This window comes from Suricata suricatta, chromosome 13 (genome assembly GCF_006229205.1).
Source record: "Suricata suricatta isolate VVHF042 chromosome 13, meerkat_22Aug2017_6uvM2_HiC, whole genome shotgun sequence".
Taxonomy (NCBI): Eukaryota; Metazoa; Chordata; class Mammalia; order Carnivora; family Herpestidae; genus Suricata; species Suricata suricatta.
In genome coordinates this window covers 22,522,087-22,542,724 of record NC_043712.1, presented here as the reverse complement: position 1 = coordinate 22,542,724, position 20,638 = coordinate 22,522,087, and the positions used below count along the sequence as shown (strand labels likewise).

Here is a 20,638-nt window from a genome sequence, read left to right as displayed (position 1 = left end):
TTCTTTTGGGCAGTAGAGAATGGGCCCCTGAGAGAGATGACAGCAGGTTCCCACGCGTGTTGGCCACCAGCCATTTTGTGGCAACATATTTCCCTTGAGTGAGATGAGGTCTTCACCCTTTAGGAGAACTGATAGAAGAATAGTAATTCTGAGATAGCCTGGGGAATGTGAAGCTATTTTCCTTCAGCCATTATGTCCCATGGTGTGTAAAGATATCTACCCCCAGATTAAGAATGTGCCCATCAATAGAGTTAGAGGGGAGACACCAAAGCACGTTGTAAAGTGGTGGCGGTGAACCAGTAGCCGTAGCTCGGGGTTGTTTTCCTTTGGTCAATGTGTGCTGAGTGGCAAAGCTGAAAACACAGGGTGCTCTGTGATGTGAAACCTGGCACCTCAGAATGTAAGATGGAGAGAGCCAGGAAGTCACCCCACGGGAAGGAGCTGCTTGCCACAGGAAGTCACCTCCCGGGACACTGGGACAGTAAAGTAACCTGTTCTCTGTTTGTGTTTTCCAGGCTGGAGCAGGAAATACAAGCGCTAGAAAGCGAAGAGTCCCAGATATCTGCCAAAGAGCAAATCATCTTAGAGAAACTGAAGGAGACAGAGAAATCCTTCAAGGACTTTCAGAAGGTACAGAAAACAAGTGGGATTTCTCTGAATTTTATCCACGGGGAAGTAAGCACTAGTGAGTTAGTCCAGTGGACACAAGGCCTTTTAATATTGATAAAAAGTCTGAGCCACGTGCCTTGTGAAATGAAGTCCCATTGTGTGAAGACCAGTGTGGTCTCTGACACTGAGAGTGGCCTGTCTTCAGGTGTGGGACCACCTGGTCTGTGGGGAAGCACAGAAGAGAGTCATGAAATTAACCCTGTCTACGTATGGTCCAAACCTCATGCCTAAAAAGTCATCTCCCCTTGGACTTCAGAAGTCTAAAGCCAATTCTTATTAAGCAGACTAGGCCTGCTCCTTATGGCTTTAATTTAAGTCTTTCCTTTATAAAAAGGCCAGAGGCAAAACCACATCAAATGGACATGAATTGCAAATACACGGAGTGTTATGTAACTACTTTGAAAACAGGTGCCATGTAGCACAGAGGAGAGAACTCATAAAGTCGAGTCTCTGATGTCTCAGGACCTTCTTTCCACTTTATAACCCAGGTACCCAGACTGAAGAAACAATCTAATCACATAAATCTTAAGACAGGGTTTTCTGATGTCACTTCTCCAACACGACCAAGGGTATTTGCTGGATAATCAACATGAATCCCTACTGGGAGAAATTCAGTATAAGCTGGGAATGATAAAACTTTCCATTAAATTTCAGGATCCCAAACAAATTTCCCAGAAGAAAAGAAAGCTTTGGGTTTACCCACCACAGTCCAATTCTGGACCCGGGGGAGAAAGATGGGGTAGGTGGATGAGGGATGGTCTCCGCACACGTGTGGTGACGCGCTGCCCTGCTTTTGTTTCCACAGAGCTTCTCCAATGCGGATGGAGGTAAGTGTAAGTGCTCTCTGCCCCCACTCTATAGCAGTGCTTTATCCCGCTCAGTGTAGTGGGTTTCATGGACACAGGCTCCCTGGGAGATGTGATGTGTTGGCGTGTAAAGACATCAGAGAGAAAGAACAGCACTCTATACTGGGCACTGAGCAGGTGCACATCCCAAGACTTGTCTGCCTCTCTTCTTCAAGGACTGTTTCTTGACTCGCTGTTTCTAGTTTTATACAGTTGGCCTGGCGCTTCCTCCTCCCATTCGGTCCTCGAAGTTCACTGCTTGGACCTTTCTGAACAGGTATTCAGCAAAGAGTGCTAACACTGGGACCAGGTCCCAGGCAGGAAAGACCCCACTTGCGGCTAGGTGTCCAGGTCACAACACACCTCAGAAGGCTATCATCTGGTGTTTAGAAAACGTTTCTAAGGCCTCTGGTTTTGCCTTGAATCAGAAAATGGGACATTTCTCCAGGCTTTCAGGGTAACAGGACTGGACAGAACGTCCCTCTGTCTGTGGCCTAAGCTGGCCTTGAGCACATGAAGGGTGGGAGCAGGGCCCTGGCTTCCTGACCCCATCCTGGCGGGAGCTACTTCCTTCTGTCCTCCATTCCCTTCCTTGCCCCTGCCCTCTGCTCTCCTTACCTGTGGCCATGGGGATGAACTTGAGGTTGTGTGCTTCAGCTTGTGTGAAGGTTGAAGGTGGTATGCTTCATCCTTCACCTTGCTCTACTAACTTTAGCTACAAGCTCATGAAAACCACTCTATTACCACTTTCACTGTGACCCTCCACTAGGCCTGCTTCAAAGGCCAGGACTTGTCAGAAAGATTGGATGCCCTCTGCTCACCTGGTTCATATAAAGCCAACCTCTAGACTATGAAAATGAGCAGGAGTGATCACGGATGAGAGTTGGCATCAGTGTTTTTCCCCATGTCATTTGCAGATACCAGGGAAAAGATTTTTAAAAATGCAGAGATGGGTAACGTATTTTTCTGGATTGGCAAAGATATTTACACTAAGGATAATTCTGACTCTAGCCCCCCAAAAATGTATTGTGTTATTTTATTTGCTTTGAGGAGGGTGGCGATTTCTAGCAAATAAAAGGCAGGGAATCCGGATGTTTGACCCCCAGGATGATCTTTGGGAAGGTAGTAAATTAATCTCCTGTTCCTGGGCCAAACCCACAGGGACTCCAGGAGGAAGACCTAGGACATTCTAGAGCATTCTCTAGGGTGTAGCCACATTGGAGTTCTTGTTCTGTGCTTTGGAGACAGAGTACGGACTGAGGAGGTGGCCTTGTCTCTTAGGGGGAATTGAGGGTGGGCGCATGGGAAGCAGAGTGGGCTTCCCTAGTGCTAGGAGAGACCTGAGGCAGTGTGCATAGCTAGAATAATGCAATTAGTGTCAGGTTGGAGTGGGGCTGTGGGACACTGACCCACAGACACCTACGTACTGGAAGGGGACTTTAAAGGGGATTGTACTTCTTTTTTTCTTTTCCTTCTCAAACCAGGACCTTTCCTGGACTTTCATCTATAATTAGCAGAGGGAAGGAGCCTGAATGTCATGTCTCTGGGAAGGCTGCGTGGGGCACGGAGACCCCCAGAGCCTATGACTTGTTAATAAGCAAAATTGAAGCCATGTTACAAACCCTTGCCACTGGGTCTTTCATTTTCAACACGAGTTTCTTTCATATCCTCCTCCATTAACTTCCTACTATTTGCATCTGTTCCCCTGTGCAGTTTATGGGGGTGGGAAGGAACATGATCCTAAAGAAGAGCCTCCAGAGAAAATTGCCATTATTACTCGGTCCTCACTCACTTTTTGATAAGGGTGATCTTGGGCTCAAGGATACAAAAATCTTAGGGATCCTAAAGAATGGTCAGGAAAAGGTTTCTGTGGTCTTACCTGTCACCCTGAATTATGAGTCCTGCCATCTCTGGTTAAAACTAAGTCTGGGGGTACCTTTCTGTTGTACCACATCTACTGGCAAAGAAGGAAATTTAAAGGAGGGAATATGTCCTTTCAAGAATGCGGTCAACGTTTAACTCACACTGGGCTGAGAGTAAAACCTGAAGCAGGTCCAGTTGAGGGACTCTGGAGTGTCTGATTATTTTCTCATTCTTTGGTTTCAAAGGCCCCTTGATTTCAAAGTTGCCAAGACCACTCTTAGAATCAACCACCTGTTGTTACTAAGAACTAACACAAAATTATTAAAAATAATAATGCCTTAAGAAAAATACCCTACTTTGGAAATGCTGATTATGGAATCCAACTAGGATTATATAACTATTCAAGATGCTGCAGATACTCAGCAGAAGCATTCCTAGTTTAATGAGGGGGCAAGGAGATGGATGTGTGCATGTGTAATTACCCCACCTCAGGTCACCTGGGCATGTGACCCTATGCATGTCAGAGGAAATAAAGGAACAGCACTAGGGGATCACCAATGGCTTCAGATTGCGTGGTAGTCCTGGAATCATGAGCCATGTATTCCAATCTTGAGTAGAATTTCTAGACCATATACATTCTGACCCCCACCACACTTCCTCCCCACCCCATACACACACTTGGTATATATAACAGTCTTCATCAGTTGGGTGTGTTTGTTGTTACTGACTTAAATAGGCATAATGTCTACGTAACTATAATTTGCATATAGTTACATCCTGTGCTAACTATTCTTTACCCACTGAGGAGTGGGCCAGACCCAGGAAAGGAAAATATGTGTCTGGGCCTATCTCTGCCCTTGCTGTATGAATCCGATCTTAGGTTTTCATTCTGTCAAATCTGTGGTGGCTGGAAGCCATCTCCACATCAACACCTTCATACCAGTTGCCCGGAAGTCTCAGGTGCCCATAACTCATGTTTTCAGGAGAGTGTTCATCAGTCTTCTCTAGGTTTGGCTATTCATGTTTTTCATAGCGATAGTAATATTTCAGCAGTGCCAGAATGAATAAGAAGCCCTCATCTTACATTTCTACCATAGTGATGGCCATTCTCTACCTTCTTGGATGATAGACCAGGTTGACCTTGGCAGAAGAGGACACTTACATACTGAGGCCATGTGAAGAAATTCTTCCCATGAAGGCTTTGGAGGCCCTGTTAATTATTCTTTGTGTTGGTCTGTCAGCCACCTCCCGGATACAGAGCTTTGGGTTTACAACTTAATGATATATTGAGGGGGCTGCCCTGTTCTTCTCATGCCCCTCTCCTCACCACGCCCTCACCTTGGCAGGAGTGTGTGACCCCAGCTCTCCAAGGGCTGTGGTCCTCAAGCTTGTAGCCAGGTAACAGCAGGCAAAGGTGACTCCACCCCCCTTCCCCCACTCACTCCAAGGCTAGGAACTGCCTCCCGTGGAGGCTGAGACATAAGCCCCAGAATCATGTGCTTTTTCTGATGCAGGTGCCCTGCTGGCAAATGCCTTTAGTTTCTGGCTGCTAAAATTTTCAGTATCAGAGATGCCCCAGAAATTCTATATTTAGCATAGAATGTATAGACACACATGTGCCAGTCTGAGGGTCCTGAGCTTGTCTTAGTGGCTTGACCCTTCACCTCATTTGACTGCAGAAAGTCAGATTTACCAAGATCTCAATCCACAGATTTCTGGAAATCCTCATGGAAAACTCAAAAGCTCTGCAAATCTGCTCTGGCCGTCTCTTGTCCCCTGAACTGCCCCTCTAGCCACACACTGCTGCTCCAGTCTTCCCCTGGCCTATGGTCAGCAGTCTACCCCTACACCCTCACGATCAGTTTATTTCAAGCCTCTGATCTCTTCTGGTCCTGCCTTGTGCCGGTTTGGAGCTCAGACTCTTACCACATTTCCCCACAATGAGAGTAAGCTAAGTTCAGGAATAATAGAGAACCATGTACAACCTCAGACGTGTGGCCACACTCCGAACCTTTGACTAAAACCAGGCCTATCTTCAGGAGATGCCCAAAGGCTGCCTCATGGCTGTCTCCCAATCACCCCCCCCAACCCCCCCAACATCTCAAAGACCTAGGTTTCTTCCTTGCATCAAAAGACCCTCAACGATGACCCAACCCATGCCCCACTCTCCAGCATACATAAGGCTCCAAAGAGATGGTCACTTGGACCTCACCATGACGAACGGCCTGCCCACCTACTTCTGATATCCTATTCCTTCTCTCCAAATGGTTGCTATGGAGAAATCCATTCCCTTAGTGGAACTCCACCCCACCCCTACACACAGAGTGTGTTCCTCAGAATATAACGGTCCAGTATCAGCACATTCTGGATTGCCGATACTCACATGCGAGTCAGCAAATGGTCTAGTTGGTGCAGAACTGAACTAATCCTAATCCCTATTTTCATCTATGTCTGTCCATGGTCCTTTCAAGCATGGCATTTAAAAAGGAAAAAGGAAACCTGACAAAACAACGGTAATATCAATGGGGATGCAGAGGATGGGACGGATGTAAGAGAGGTGAAGGAGGCAGAGGCTAGGGGCTGGCTGGGCACAGAGAGGGGACATTCAGGGCACTGCCCAGGATCCTGGGTGAACTGTGGTGCCAGTCAGCTGAGATACAGAGTACAGGAAAGGCAGCAGATGAGCACAGATGGGAGTTCTGCATGGGACATGTTGAGTCAGAGGTGATCGGGAGAGATTCCGTGGAGATGGGCAGTTAAGCAGCTAAATGGATCCCTGAGGAGCGATTGGCATTCCAGGATTCTGGGACATGGTTCTGACACAAGGAAGGAAACACATCACATAGATCCCAGTGCTCTAGAATTTTCCAGTTCTCTCTGGGGGATACACAAATTCTCCTTGTCTCACCCCCAGTGGTTTCCTGCTGTCCTCTGACCCTTTGACACGCTTGCTGAAGGTCATACACTGCAGGGTCTCACCTCCCGAAATGGGCTTATCAAACTGTTTCCCCAAGTGGAGCCTGTCTCCCCACTTTTCTTGGCCATGTTTCCTACAACTGGGCTAATGGTGAATTCACTGGCTGTTGTTATTTGGAATCTCAGGGTTTCCTGGCTCAAACAGTAAGCTGAAGTATTGAAATTGTAGGATAAATTCTAGAGTTTTAGAAATTTTTTTTATGTCTGCAGAATAGGTCTTCTGAATGAATTAGGCACCAGAAACTACATTTGCAGTTTAGGGAGTGAACCCCAAGTCTGTTTTCCAGTTTAAGGCATATTTCTAGTTTGATGCCCCATGTTTGGTCAATTCCACCAAGCTGATAATGGCTCTCACTAGCCAAACCCCTTTTCCCTCCTGAACTCATTGTACTCTTAGAATCTAGAGCTTTCTGATGAATCTTTTAATACATAGAGCGGTCATAGGGCTTGAGCTCTCTGGCCAGCATCCCTCCTACCTCAGCTACTCTGCTAAATGCCAGTCACTGGACAAATACTTGTCTTTGTTTACCCTGATCCTCTCGTTCAGCGGCTGCCTCCGCGGTCCATTATGTAGGGCAGCCAAGCTGCTGTCTCGGCAGTGAACCCACTGGGCCTCCCGACACTGTGCCTAATTGTATTCCCTGTTCTCTGCTACCAGATGCAGTAAATTACATTTCCTCTCAGCTCCCCGACCTGCCAATCCTCTGTTCACGAACAGCAGAACCATCACCTGGGCAGGACGGGACTAGCAGAGCAGCTGGTAAGTCCTGGGGACCTATTTGGTTTTGATGCCAGGACTGGCCACGGGGCTTGCATTTCTCTGAGCTTTAATAATAAGGGATGTCCAGATATCCTCCCGTAGGGGACCCTGTCCTCAGCCCAGCCTCAGATATAGAGTTTATAGTGGCCACAAAGTGCAGGCACTAGGCCCTAATACACAATTAAGGACTGCATAGGAGGGAATACTGAGAAAACAGTAGAGCATTTCCCCTCTGACTTTAGTGAGGTCTCTCTCTCATGGTTTTTGTATCTTTCCTTATTCTCCAAGTTGAGTTGGACTCTGCCTGCAGGGGGTTTTATTTTCCATATCAGACACATACAGGATCAGATGACCTATGATGGAAACTGGGTGGAAATTATCTTCAAAGTGTATAAGTATGTTCCCAAATCCTTTGGGAATTGAGCTGCTTGCATATTATAAGCATAAACTTCCAAATGCTCCCATTTCTGGAATGATTTCTTAGCTACTGTGGTATACTTAGGGGGAAAGTTGCAATTTAAAGAATGTATGTTTCTTGCTAATGTTTTTCACAGTGGTGAATTTCAAAAAAAAATAACACATTTATGAGTATAAAGTATAGAGAGAGCTATGCTTTGCCTTATCCAATGTGAACATGCCTCAGAAATCAGAACTGATGGATGTGAAAAATAAATCTATATCAATCTTTTCACTCTACACAGAAATGCACTGAGGGCCAGGGGGCTAAATGAAAAAGCAATTGCTAAGGTTGCACATCAGTAACAATGTAGGTGAATTCAGATATGGACATGAAACTATGCTTTACATAATCTATGTGAATTAATGTCTAAAATGAGCCGTATAATGACAACTTCCATCAAACAAAATAATCATGGACTTCTAAGCCAGAGAAAATCTTTCCTATGGTCAACTTGCATATTTTGTGAAGCAAATAGTCCTTCCTTATTTTAATATAAAAGTAAAACAAAGAGGCAAGTAAGTGTTGACGCAGTTGTCATGTGCTCTGATTAAACATCTATGGGGTGTCTCCGTAAATATCTCCGCATATCACTTTTACATCCTGACTTATGGAGTTCTAGAATTGGGTGGGACCTTAGCTGGTATCTGGTCAAACCCTGGCCGGGTCCACATGTCCCTGGACTGATAAATCAGATCTTGTAGCCTGCAGGCATGCTGTAAAGGAATCGCTGGTAGTGGTTTAAGCCACAGGCTCTCAGATGCTCCAAAGAGCACTTCTGAGATCAGCTAAGGTAATAACGGTTCAACAGTTACATACCTTTGGCTTATTATTAGAGCCTTGGGTGTTGATAGTTCCCAATAAATGTGGGTAAACAGCTTCTTAGCCTCTTTCCACAACATGTTACTGGACTTCCCAGGACAGGTGATATGATCCAACTAATGGATCAGCTCAGGGAGTGGGTAGGGAGTGTGTGAGAACTAATTTTTAAGGGGGATAAAAAAGGGTTAGAGTAGCACTGGTAGTCAGTGTGATGTGTAAGAGTAAAATGTCACTATGATTATAGTGCTGGGTCTGTGGAGATACGTGTCACAACCTATTTTCCTTCATGGTTGAAGATGCTGTAGAAACATAACGATCCAATGGCAGATGCATTTTCAACAAAAAGTGTTCTGGGATGAGAATCTTCCAAAACAAGTTTATGTGTACTTTTGTTTATTACTGAAGAATGAATTTGCATAGATGTATCTAACTGTAGAAATACATTCAAGCAGAATTGTGGATGGAATCACATTTGATGTGGTTAACTCCTTTGTCTAGACTGTTTTGGAATGGAGTGTCCAGGTTCATGATCAGTTATGACTAATCGTGACTAGACAGAGCATGGGTAGCACATCAGATAATAGCACTCACTACTAGAATTCTTTCTCCTAGATGTGATCCATCTTGCTTTATGAACATCCCTTTGAAATTTTGTATAATCTCAGGGCCATTTTAATATATGTCACCTGTCATTACTCGATATTCTGGTTGTTTGCAGTTTGGGAAGTTCAGGATTGTGTATAAATGGGGATTTATTTAGCATTGTTGCTTTTAGAATTAGGAGGCATCTTTTCCAATCAAACATGGAAGCCAGGATGTAGCAGCCCTGCAGAGAGGTCCTCAGACCACAGTCATGCACCTCTGTGACTGTAGCTTAGCGTACCTCCGGGCAGCCCATTCTAATTGGTTCTGACCACTGGGGAATCCTTCTTCTCTGATGGAGCCATCGTTTGTCTGCCTCCATCTCCCGCCCATCAGTCCTTATCTTGCCTCCTGGAGCCACTCAGAACAAACCTGGGTTGGTTTCCCTTTATTTGAAAATGACTATCATTTCTGGTCTTTTCCAGGTTCCCACTCTATATCCCCTTGACACCCTCCACCATCCTTGTCCCTCCCCTCTGAACACCCCCTCAGTTTGTCGCCACACACTCTCAGGTGGGCTGATCTCCCGCCAGCCCAGAATGTGAAGCCACAGACCGTGTGGCTCACTGCGCTGGTGCTGTGGCCTTTCAGGTTCAGATTCTAAAGTAAAGTCTCGCTGTCATTTGACATGTGCCACTGCTCATCCTCATTCCCTTTATCCCATCTAGTCATAGTTCCAGAATCAATGTCTTTGAAACGTGTCGTCTCTTTCCCCTAATTGTGCACATACTGCTTCACCTGCTCAGAGAACTTACAAAATTCTTTATTTCATTATCTCAAAGGCGAAAGTAAGGATGAGCTATTCACCTTTCTGCCCTTTGTAGATTTGATGTAACCGTTAAATTTCTTCATGTTAGAGTGTCCATTGGAAGTGTCAGGGGCCCCATCGGGGTCACTGAAGAGCCTCCTTGGGAAGTAGGGGAGGGAATGATGTAAGGGGATTTGAGAGTCGGGGCTCAGGAGTTCTCTCCCATTTCAGACACAGCAACGCCTCTGTCCTTGGGTTTATACTGTATTTCTGCATCAGATTTCTCTCTGAATAAAAGGTTTAGCAGTTTTGAAAATAGAAGACTCTCTTCTCTGTGGCTGGGGTCTTCGTAGCTATTGATTATACCACCTCACAAACTTGCTTTTCTTCTCTATTTGGTATCATCTCAGATCTGAAAAGTAAGCTTCCATTATTTTTCATCATTACATTGATGAAAACATTGCAGAGTTGGAACCAAAGTCAGAGGCCTGTGGCATACCATCCGGGTCGTCTGGCCCTAAAGAACCCTAAGTAGGCATGTGTGGGGCATGATCATTTAATGAGTAACAAGTTCTGACAACTGTCTTGACACCCAAGGCACATATTTGTGTCATGTCCACAGGAATATAAGGGACTTTATGATGTCAGATGTACTGTGTCTCTGACTTTGCCTAAATTATCTAAACCACTAGGACAAAAAGAAAACGAGATTAATCTATATACCTTCTGCCTGGTGAATCCTTCCTGATTCTTAGTGGTCTCTGCTCTTTGAAAATGAACTTCAGAGTTTAGCCAGCCATGATCTCAAACTACTGCTACATAGTTTATATAATTCCTTACTTCGTGTTTTTTAAAATTGTAACTTCAGATGTCTGCCTCCAGCACCTTTTCCAGTGTAGTGTATACAATTCTTTTTTTTTTTAAGTTTATTTTTTAGAGAGAGACTGAGAGAGCAAGTGGGGACAGGTGGTGGTGGGGGCAGGCAGGGGCAGAGAGAGAGGGAGAAAAAGAAACCCAAGCAGGCTCTGCACTGTCAGCATGGAGCCTGGTGTGGGACTCGAACTTACTAACCATGAGATCATGACCTGAACCAAACCCAAGAGTCAGATGTTTAACTGATGGAGCCACCAGGTGTGCTGTACCCCTTGCCCCACCCAGTGCATAAGATTCTTAAGACAAATTTATCAATAAGGGCACTGATCCCTGGGTCTGAAGTGCTGAAAGCATGTATATCCCTAGGTGCTTTATTTTTTTCCCCAATCTTCTCCACTCATCTTGGGCTTCATTTCCCTCTTAACAATACTCTTTGTGTCACTTTTCAGACTGAAAACTGTCCTTCTTGACTAAGAAGGTGGAAGGAAAATCAGATCTAGGAAATTGGCTTTTGCTTTTTTTATCTATGATATCACAATTTTGTTGACTTATTTTTGTTAATACTAAGGTGTCCTGAGAAAACAACTATTCCAAGAAATTTTTGATTACTGTTTTTTGAAGTCAGAGATTGCCTAAGTGTTGGGATGGGAGGGAAAATCCACTCTGAATTAATTTCCTCATTTTCATTGTTATTTTGCCATCATGATAGCCAGTTTTGTATTTCCATCCTCAAGAGAAGGTGCCAGCATACTCACAGGCCAGCAGGAAAGGATCGTATGTATATGTATTCACTCAGTAAGCCAAGAATGTGCATTGTTCCTCTTCTACATTCCCAGTGTGATGTCTACTACTGGATGTTCACTTCTGGGTAACGGTCATGATGTGGCTGTCTGATACTTTATACATCATTGGGTCACAAACCACACAGGCTGTTTCCAGCACCACAGGATATCAAAGCTGGATAGCCTTCATTGTACAAATGGGGAAAATGAAGTCCAAATATAGGGCGTCATCTCAATAGGAATTCAGACCCAGTGTCTTCCTCCCTTTCCCTAACACCTCTCATCTTACTGACTAATGACAGGGGGCTATGTCATTTTGTCCTTTACATGTGGACCTTCAGCCTTGTACCTCCTCCCATGGATCACAGTGGGTCAAAACACGTGAGCTGGGAGAAGCCTGAGTCAAGGGATTTGGCATGATTGAGTTTTCCGTTCTCACAGAACACACTATCTTGTTTGGCATGCTCTTGGCTTGTTTTCGAAATGGAATCATGTAGTTGGTCACCCCACACGTCACTTGTGTTCTTTTCACTAGGCTCCTTATAGCCCTTCGAGCTGCCTTCTCTTTGCCAAAGCTGAAGGTAACTGGGCATAAAAGAGTACACAGAGCCATGGGAATAAGTTTGAACCGGAATCCAGCATTCTCTGCTTCCCAGACCCATGTCTCTGGGCTCCGCAGCATGCCAGACCAGAATAGCTTCGCAGCCCACCCTCACCCTGGTTTTTAGGCAAGTATCTTCCCCAGACGCCTCCCTTCTAGTCCACACCTGGCTTTGTTCAGCACCTGGAGCCTAGGTTAATCAACCCCCATTAGACTTGCCTCTGCCTCTTTAAGATTCTCCTTATTGACCACCGGGGAGCAAGGATCTAATAAACCAAATGCAGAGGCCCACCATCAAAGTGCCATTCCGTCATTCACTTGTATCCCTTTGCAGAAAGTCTCCACCTTGGTTCTCATTCTTCACTGACAAGATGAATATCTATTCGCTCCCCTGTCTAGGTTCTTGGAAAGAATCGCCAAAAAAAAAAATGCTTTAAACCCTCCAGCCTTATTGTCATCAGTATGTCATGTTGGGGAAGCCATAATTAAATCTATCATTTTGTGAAAAACATACTTTATATTTCAGTCCTCCTTTCCCTGGCACTACCATCAGACTGTCTCCTTTCTATTTTCTCTGTCTCCAGAGCCATCCTCCAAGAAATTTCAGAGAGCTTTTCTTCACATACTTTCTTTTTTTTTTAAATGTTTTTTGATACAGACAGAGCATGAGAGGGGGAGGGTCAGAGAGAGAGGGAGACACAGAACCGGAAGCAGGCTCCAGGCTCTGAGCTAGCTGTCAGCACAGAGCCTGATGCGGGGCTCGAACCCACAAACATGAGATCTGACCTGAGCCAAAGTCGGAGGCTTAACCGACTAAGCCACCCAGGTGCCCCTTCACTTACTTTCTTGTATGTCCATGAGGTTCTCTCAAAATCACTTTCAGGGGCTCCCCAGAAAGTCCCCTCCCCTCAGCAGCACCCCTTCCTTGTGCTTGTTTTTTTTTTCCAATGAGCTGACTAGGCTCTCGTCACTACACGGATTGTCCTGCGCCAATCTGTGTCCCCATGCCACAGGAGAGGCTTGAGGGAAGAGGGGAGAAGAGTCGCGGGTGTTTTTTGTGGCCAGACATGAGAGCATGACGTAATCAAGAGGCCTCTGGTAAACATGACGTGGCAGTAACAAGCAGGAGAGTTGTTTAAGTTGTGTGCATGCATCAAAAATAAAACGTCAAGTTTAAAATGTAAGTCTCATTTTCCTACTGGTTCATATCCACCCTGGTTCACATTTGAAATATTATTGGCTGAGAACTAGAGCAAAATAATGAGGCTTGCTCCTCAACAACACATTTAAGATAAACGTTCACTCCTCCTATGTGCTTTTCTGAATGTCTGATAATATGCTTATATGTGTATCCATGAGGTGAAAGCCTTGGTAGTAAGCAAGAGCTTCTCGAAGTGTTCACCCTTCCTAAAAGGAGGGAGATGCAGACAAACATGTGAGGCTAGACCCTGACAAAGCCTGCTAAAAATCTGTTTCTTTTAAAGCTTGTTTTATCTGAGGGAAAAGAAATATGGATGGATGTTGTATTTTATGGCAAAACATATGTAGGTTTATTTTATGAGCAAAATGTCTTCAGATGTTCTACCCTCATTCTAGAGATATTGAAAGAACAGTGTAAAACATGAAAATATAGATATTAATGTGTAACCCTAATGAAACCGTGTCACATGTGGCTCAGTCCCAGAGCCATGGCACATTTAGCAAAATACAGTTTGAAATCACACACAAGAACAAGAACAAAATAAAACACTATAAAGGAACTCTGTTCTTTACCTATTTTTTTCCTGAAGGATATTAAAAGGAATCCAGTTCCTATCCCCACCAGCACTTCTCACATTTCCTTTTTGTTCCTCTACCCGTCCCCTCCACCACCACAAAAATGCTCCCTCTCCATCCATATCCCACACAGCTTTTATGCGCTTTCCTTCCAAATTCCTTCTTCTCAACTCTATTGTGTGTGTGTCTACTTAGCGGTTCAAGCACAGAATCTCTCTTCATCCTCTTTTCTGCCCAGTCTCTGATTCCAGGAACAGGCAAAAACAAAATGAGGGTTGGGGGTTAAGATGACGGAGAGAGGAAGACCGGACCAGAAATGACAGCATTCTCATTGGTGGGCAAAAGAAGAAGACATCTCTAAAGATTCCCGTGTTAATAATTTGTATCCGATCATATATGGATATAAGAATGTTTTGTTCTGTATTCTGTAGCAATTACAGATCAAAGTGTCATTTTGCTCACATGTTACTGGATGGATTGTACCTATAACTGGCAATCATTAGTATATCCTTATTTACAAATCTGTCCCATGAGTGTTTTAATAGTAATAGAACATAATGATTTAACCCAAAACAGTGCTTTTTAAAATATAAGTGTAATATTTAAAGAAAAGGCTTTGGAGTCCATGCAAAATTTTAAATGCCTATTCTGTTTCTCTGGTCACACACTTTGTGGAAAATCAGGAAATAACTGAGACAAATATTTCTCTTGACATCACCATCATTGTGTGAGCCCATGTGCTTCTGAAATGACAAAGATTGGTTGGCCCCTCACTGTGTTCCCAAAGGAAACTCAAGATCTTTGTGCTGAATAAGTGAAACTTTCAAAACGGACATGATGAAAACCAAGCGTTGGATCTGGCTTCACAATCTGTTTAGTTAAATGTGAACTGTGAACAGACTGTATCTTATTACCCAAGCAGATGGAACAGTATCATTGCTGTTTTCTTAACCAGTTCAAACATTAATTACTGTGTGTACCTTTTCATGGGTGTCGTATTATACAAAGTATTTGTGTCTAGATGAAGGCAACCAAAGTAGACTTTGCAATTAGTAGTGTTTGTTTCACAGGTGTGTATATCAGGTGCCTTCTATACAAAAGGCTCCAAGGTAGGTGCTGGTGGGGAGGCGGGACTCATAGAAAGACATCAGGCAAAACACTAGCCTTTAGGGTTCCTAAAAATCTGTGGAACTAATAAGACATTCCCACAAAAAATTATACTGCTGAGTGGAAAATGTGAAGTGCCTTCAGAGAGGTTTAGAAGTGTTCAGAGACCCTCAAGAAGAGAGAGAAGGGGCAGTGGCTGACTCAGTTGCAGGAGTGTGCAACTCTTGATCTGGGGGTTGTGAGTTTGTCCACCGTGTTGGGGGTAGAGATTACTAAAAAAAAAAAAAAATAAGTTAAAAAAAGAGAGAAGGGTGTCTTAGAGATGGAAGAGTCAAAGAAACCTTCTGGAAGAGGGGGCAGCTGACTGGGCATTGATGGATGGATGCGTCATATTTCGATGTATCGAAAATTAACAGAGGGATGTTTCAAAAGAAAGGAATCTTAACAAAAGCAGGAAGAGTTGAGGTGTGGGATAGTGTTGTTGGATTGTGCTAGAGGAAAAGGGAGCCATTGAACATGCAGTCTAAATATGATTTGGATCTTCTTAACATAGTTAGGGAGCTTGTCGTTATTCAGAAAGAGGTAGGGACTCATTAGCAGAGACGCCACATGGGGAAGGCAAGCTGGGCAGGGAGACAGGAGGCAGGGACAGATGTTAAGTTCTGGGGATAGTGAGAAGTTTTCTATGGCTGGGATGTACATGGAATGAGAGGGGCTGTGAGGCAAGCCTAGACGGGAAGTTGCAGACAAATTCCAAAGGGAATTATATACCAAGCTAAGGAGTTTGGCTTTTATCCTATAAAGACACAAGGAGCCAACACAGGGCTTGTGGAGAAGGTGCTGTAGACAGGATGGAGTATAGACTAGCAGGGTGGGCAGACTTTTTCTATAAATGGCCTGATTGTAAATAATTTAGACGTTGTGGAGCACATACGGTCCCTATTGCATATTCTTCTTTATTTTTTCCTTTTCTCTTTCTTAAATTCTCTTTCCTTTCTTTTATTGTCTTCTTCCTTCCTTCCTAACTTCCTTCCTTCTTTTCTTCCTTCCTTCCTCTTCCTTTAATAATATTTTAAAATATAAAAACCATTCTTTGCTCCTCTGGACATACAGAAACAACCCTTAGGCTACCTCTGCCCCCTGCTATGAGAAGTGACAGGTGAACTTGGGCAAAGCTGTCATCGGGGAGCAGAAGGGGGCCCAAGCTGAGGCAGTGGTAATAGAGGCATTGGTGAGAAGGTGCACAGGGAGAAGTATGAAATGGAATAAATTGCTCACAACAGTTGTTTGGCTGTGGAAGAAATCAGGAAGAAAAGGACAAATCAGGTGTGATTCTGACACTTCTCACTTGGGAGACTGTATGGTGCTGGTATTATGTAAAACAAAGACTATGGAGGAGTGTTCAGAGAAGGTGGATTCAGTTTTGAAGCTGTGGAGGTTGATGTATCCATGGGTCATCTGGGGAAAGGGTGCCTGGGGACAGTTGGCTTTATGGGACCAATGCTCAGTTTCCTAGCATCCAGAATATGTGCCTCTTAAGGAGCCTCCAAGGTAACAGATTTGAAAACATGGAGTGCCACGTAAGACTAGAACAGGGAAGAGCAGGTCCTTAGGAGCTCCAGATTGGCGGCGGGATTTGGAATGAGCTGGAGAGGGCTCGTCTGGATGGGAAGAGCAGGGAGGAAGCCCTCACCATAGTCTAGGGAAGTGGAAATCGTGTCTCACATTGAGCAGTGGCAGTAGAAGGGAAAGAAGTTGCTGGATGGGAAAGGCGGTATGGGGCAGAATCACGAGGACCTGGCGCTCTGTGCATGGCAGAAGAAAGGGCCTTCTGTGATCATTGTCCTCAAATTCCAGTGTCACAGGATGATACTACCCCTGTCTTGTTCTTTTTCTGGTTCTTGTCTCAGAAACCTAGCCAAGCAACTAAAGTACTCTCAGAGCATGTAATCTGACTGCTTTTGTAACTTCAGTTCCTGTGAACACCCTCTTTTACAGTACAGTGGAAGATAGCCAGGTCCCACCTGCAAAATCCTTTGCATATTCTCCATTACCAGTAAGAGGAAATGCAGAAAAAAAGCAGTAGAGTGCTTGGTGAAACAGTTAAAAAAAGATTAAGGTTTTGGAATTATGTGGTCCTCCTTAACTAGGGCCTTAGAAATTGTCTGGAAGACTAGGGTAGGCTCCCACTCAAGGTAAACTTGCACGTTACCAGCCTCCCTGCAATTCAATACATTGGATCCAAACAATCGCTTGTGGTCTTATTTTAGCAGATCTTCCTTAGAAGCATAAGTGCCACTGAGATATGGTAACTGTACTTCTAGCTTCCCAGGGTATTAAGCTGCTGTGTTACAATACACATATAACCACCTCTGTCCACAATGTGCACTCAACTCTAACACTCAAGATGCTTGGCTGTTAGACTAGAAAGGGCACAAAACCTTTTTTTTTGTCTGTTTGGCAATTAACCATTCACTGGCTTTTTTTGTTGTAACATGCACTTCCTTTCTCTTGTTTTCATTCAAGCTGTGTACGCCATGGAAATTAATGTGGAGAAAGACAAACAAACAGGAGAGACCAAGATTCTCTCTACATCCACCATTGGCCCAGAGGGGGTCCATCAGAGAGGAGTCAAAGTCTATGATGACAGTACCAAAGTAGTGTATGAGGTGCACTCAGGAGACACTGTAGTAGAAAATGGAGTGCACAAATTAAGCTCAAAGGATGTAGAAGAGCTTATTCAGAAGGCGGGACAATCAAGCTTCAGAGGAGGGCACGTGTCAGAAAGAACTGTGATGGCAGACGGGAGCCTCAGCCACCCTAAGGAACACATGCTCTGCAAAGAAGCCAAGTTAGAAATGGTACATAAGTCTAGGAAAGATCATTCTTCTGGGACCCCAGGGCAGCAGGCCCCAGCTCCCAGCACGGAAGGGCCGGAGGCCAACTTGGATCAGCCAGTCACCATGATTTTCATGGGCTACCAAAATATCGAGGACGAAGAGGAGACTAAGAAGGTGCTAGGCTATGATGAAACCATCAAGGCTGAGTTGGTTCTCATTGACGAAGACGATGAGAAGTCATTGAGGGAGAAGACTGTGACGGACGTGTCCACTATCGATGGGAATGCGGCAGAGCTTGTGTCCGGGAGGCCAATCTCAGACACCACAGAGCCCTCATCCCCAGAAGGGAAGGAAGAGAGCCTGGCCACAGAGCCCGCCCCAGGTACCCAAAAGAAAAAGCGCTGTCAATGCTGTGTTGTCATGTGACCACTTCTTTCTTCCCTTTTCTTCTGGGCAGCCTCTGTGCTCTCCACCACTTCCGTAGACCTCACTGTACCACTAACTGCAATACTGTGAACTGGAAGCAAACACCTGCCTTGCCTTGCAGTTGGATTGCTTTGATCTCTCTTATTCTCCCCCCTCTCATTTTTCTCCAGTTTCCTCGCCTGGGAGACAACGTGCATGTGTGTGCTTCATTCTTTCCAAGGACTTGCTTTTCCTCTAAACCTTTCCTTGTGTCTTCGAGAGTGAATCAATTTCTTACTGCTCGATTGGAATGGACTCTTCACATCAGCCAGTTATCTAGTAGCCTTAATTCCCTTGACAGGAATCGAACCCAGTGGTACCGGGGGTTTCATATTGTAGTGTGTTCCTATAATGTAGTCACACGTCACCGCATCGCTGACTTCTCCCTCACCTCCCTTGCTGTGGATCTCTGCTTTTATATCTTGTGTGGCAAAATGCTGTTGGCTCTAGCCGGTTGCTAGTGTGGCCAAAAGTGGACCTTACTTAGTCTGTTCAATCTAGAGTGATGCTTTTTGCTGCCTTACATAAGCTTCCAGATTACAGTATTGTGCATCTATGGCTTTCCTTCTGTTAAAACTGAAATGAAGCTGATGGGAAAGAACCCAGTGCTTTGTCACAGCTGAAATGTAGGGACTGATTCTATAACCTGCCCATCGGCAGCTGCCTCTTCCTGCGGCTTAACTGATGGACCCTTTATATACGAAGCACCATTTTTAATTTTCTAAGGACATGAAACAGACATTCTTTTGAGCATTAGTAGTGATCTCTAAACTTAGGCATATCCATGAGCCTTGCTTCTTTTGTCTAAAAAAAAAAAAGTCAATTTTTATATTGTTTTCTTTTTCATGGATATTTTCTGATCATGTTAATGTATTTTCAACGAAGGGATCCTTTTGAGGAGTATCTCTGCAGTGACCCTATTTCTAAACCAGTCTTTCCGACCTACAGTGGTCATTGTCATGCTTCTACTTCATTGTGGATGGACGGTGCTGGAACTGAATTTACCTGTTCATCTCAGCCGCCCTCTTGATAACAGAGCCTTACTTCTGGACTCTTTTCTTTCTGTCCCCATGAGAAAGAGAATGTTTCCCGTGACGTCACCATGGAGGTCTAGCCAGCCCTGAAAATAAACTTGAGAATGTAAATGTCTTCTCCACGTTAAGCACTTAAATTAATTCCGCAAGTACCGACTGAATGGCACCACGTAGCTGAGTTGCTTATTGAAGGCATGTTTCTTAAACTTCTGGGGATTTCAAAACATCAAAGACGAGTTTTTTATTTTGTTTTCTTATCTAGGACACAATGAACAATTCTTTAAATAAATTCTTAGCATTCTCCCAAAGCAAACAGCCACATGGGTTAGTAAAACCAAAGGGAAGCAATTTAGTAAAATAATACAGTAATAAAATAAAGATGTAACATTTTAACTGATTTTAATAACAGAGATATCTTAACTTGAAGTTATTTGCCCAAATGTTCATAGCATTGTTGCAAATTGTTTACAACATGTATCTATGTTCCACAGAACATAGTTTTTAAAAAACATACAAGTCCTACGACACCAAGGCTAACTTCTGTGGAAAGTAGACAAGGAAAAACTAAGGTTGTCTTGAGAGAATTTCTTAATAGAACCAACTAAGGTTGTCCTAAATCGCTTTCTCAGTCCTAACTCTATTATCATTTTAAATTTCTTGGTTTAAAATTCTATTTATTCCAATTGGACAGGGAAAAAAGTGACATTTTTGTTAAAAGTTAATTTTTCTCAAATAGTTATATTTTTATTGGCACAAAGTAGACCACTTTATCACCACCATGTAAACAAGCAAACAGAAAAGTTCAAGAAGGGACAAATGAAGAAGCTAAATTCTGCTTTCTAAGATGATTCCATCAATGGCTTGCTTTCGAACAGTTGAGGGGGTCCCCCTCTAAATAAACTCAGGTTCACTGAAGCAGCTGCAATGGTATAAAGCTGCTGACTTACCTAGGAATAAGATCTGATTTTACTGCCTAGAAATCTCCGCACTCAGTTTCACGCTCCTTAGTCAGTGGTCACGTGCACGTTATTTAAATATCAAAGAAAATGACCTGCCCGATAAACCTAGTGACATAGAAAAAGAAAACAGTTTGAATGTTTGGACAATCCATTATTTTAATAAGTTATTTAATAAAGAAACAATCTAAAAGTTTACCCTAGCTTATCTTTATTTACTGACTTAGGGATTAAAACTTTTCTATAGAAGTTTTGAAAAGCACAGTTAGTGAGTATGATGGTGGAAATTAGAATCCGCGAGCTTGCTGTTTGAGAAACAGAATCCGTCTTCGGGGACAGGGAATCCCCAGAAATGACCTCCCTGTCCTTCCATAGTGAGCTAGTTCCTGGTGAAGAGAACCATCTGCCCCTCTCCCCACAAC

The 20,638-nt window shown here is 44.0% G+C and overlaps 1 protein-coding gene across 3 annotated transcripts in view; it reads left to right on the top strand.

The window, feature by feature from the left end:
• PALM2-AKAP2 (PALM2-AKAP2 fusion) overlaps nucleotides 1-20,638 on the top strand; it is a 322,809-nt gene that overhangs the window by 119,862 nt on the left and 182,309 nt on the right. Inside the window, exons 5-8 of one of the 3 annotated variants that reach the window (XM_029919384.1) lie at nucleotides 516-630; nucleotides 1,475-1,496; nucleotides 7,012-7,113; nucleotides 17,448-19,263. In XM_029919384.1, coding sequence (XP_029775244.1) covers nucleotides 516-630; nucleotides 1,475-1,496; nucleotides 7,012-7,113; nucleotides 17,448-18,187 — 979 coding nt within the window. In that variant the 3' untranslated portion in view covers nucleotides 18,188-19,263. Of the gene's footprint in view, nucleotides 1-515; nucleotides 631-1,474; nucleotides 1,497-7,011; nucleotides 7,114-17,447; nucleotides 19,264-20,638 lie in introns of those variants that run through there. The other 2 variants (XM_029919383.1, XM_029919385.1) reach the window with 2 other exon arrangements.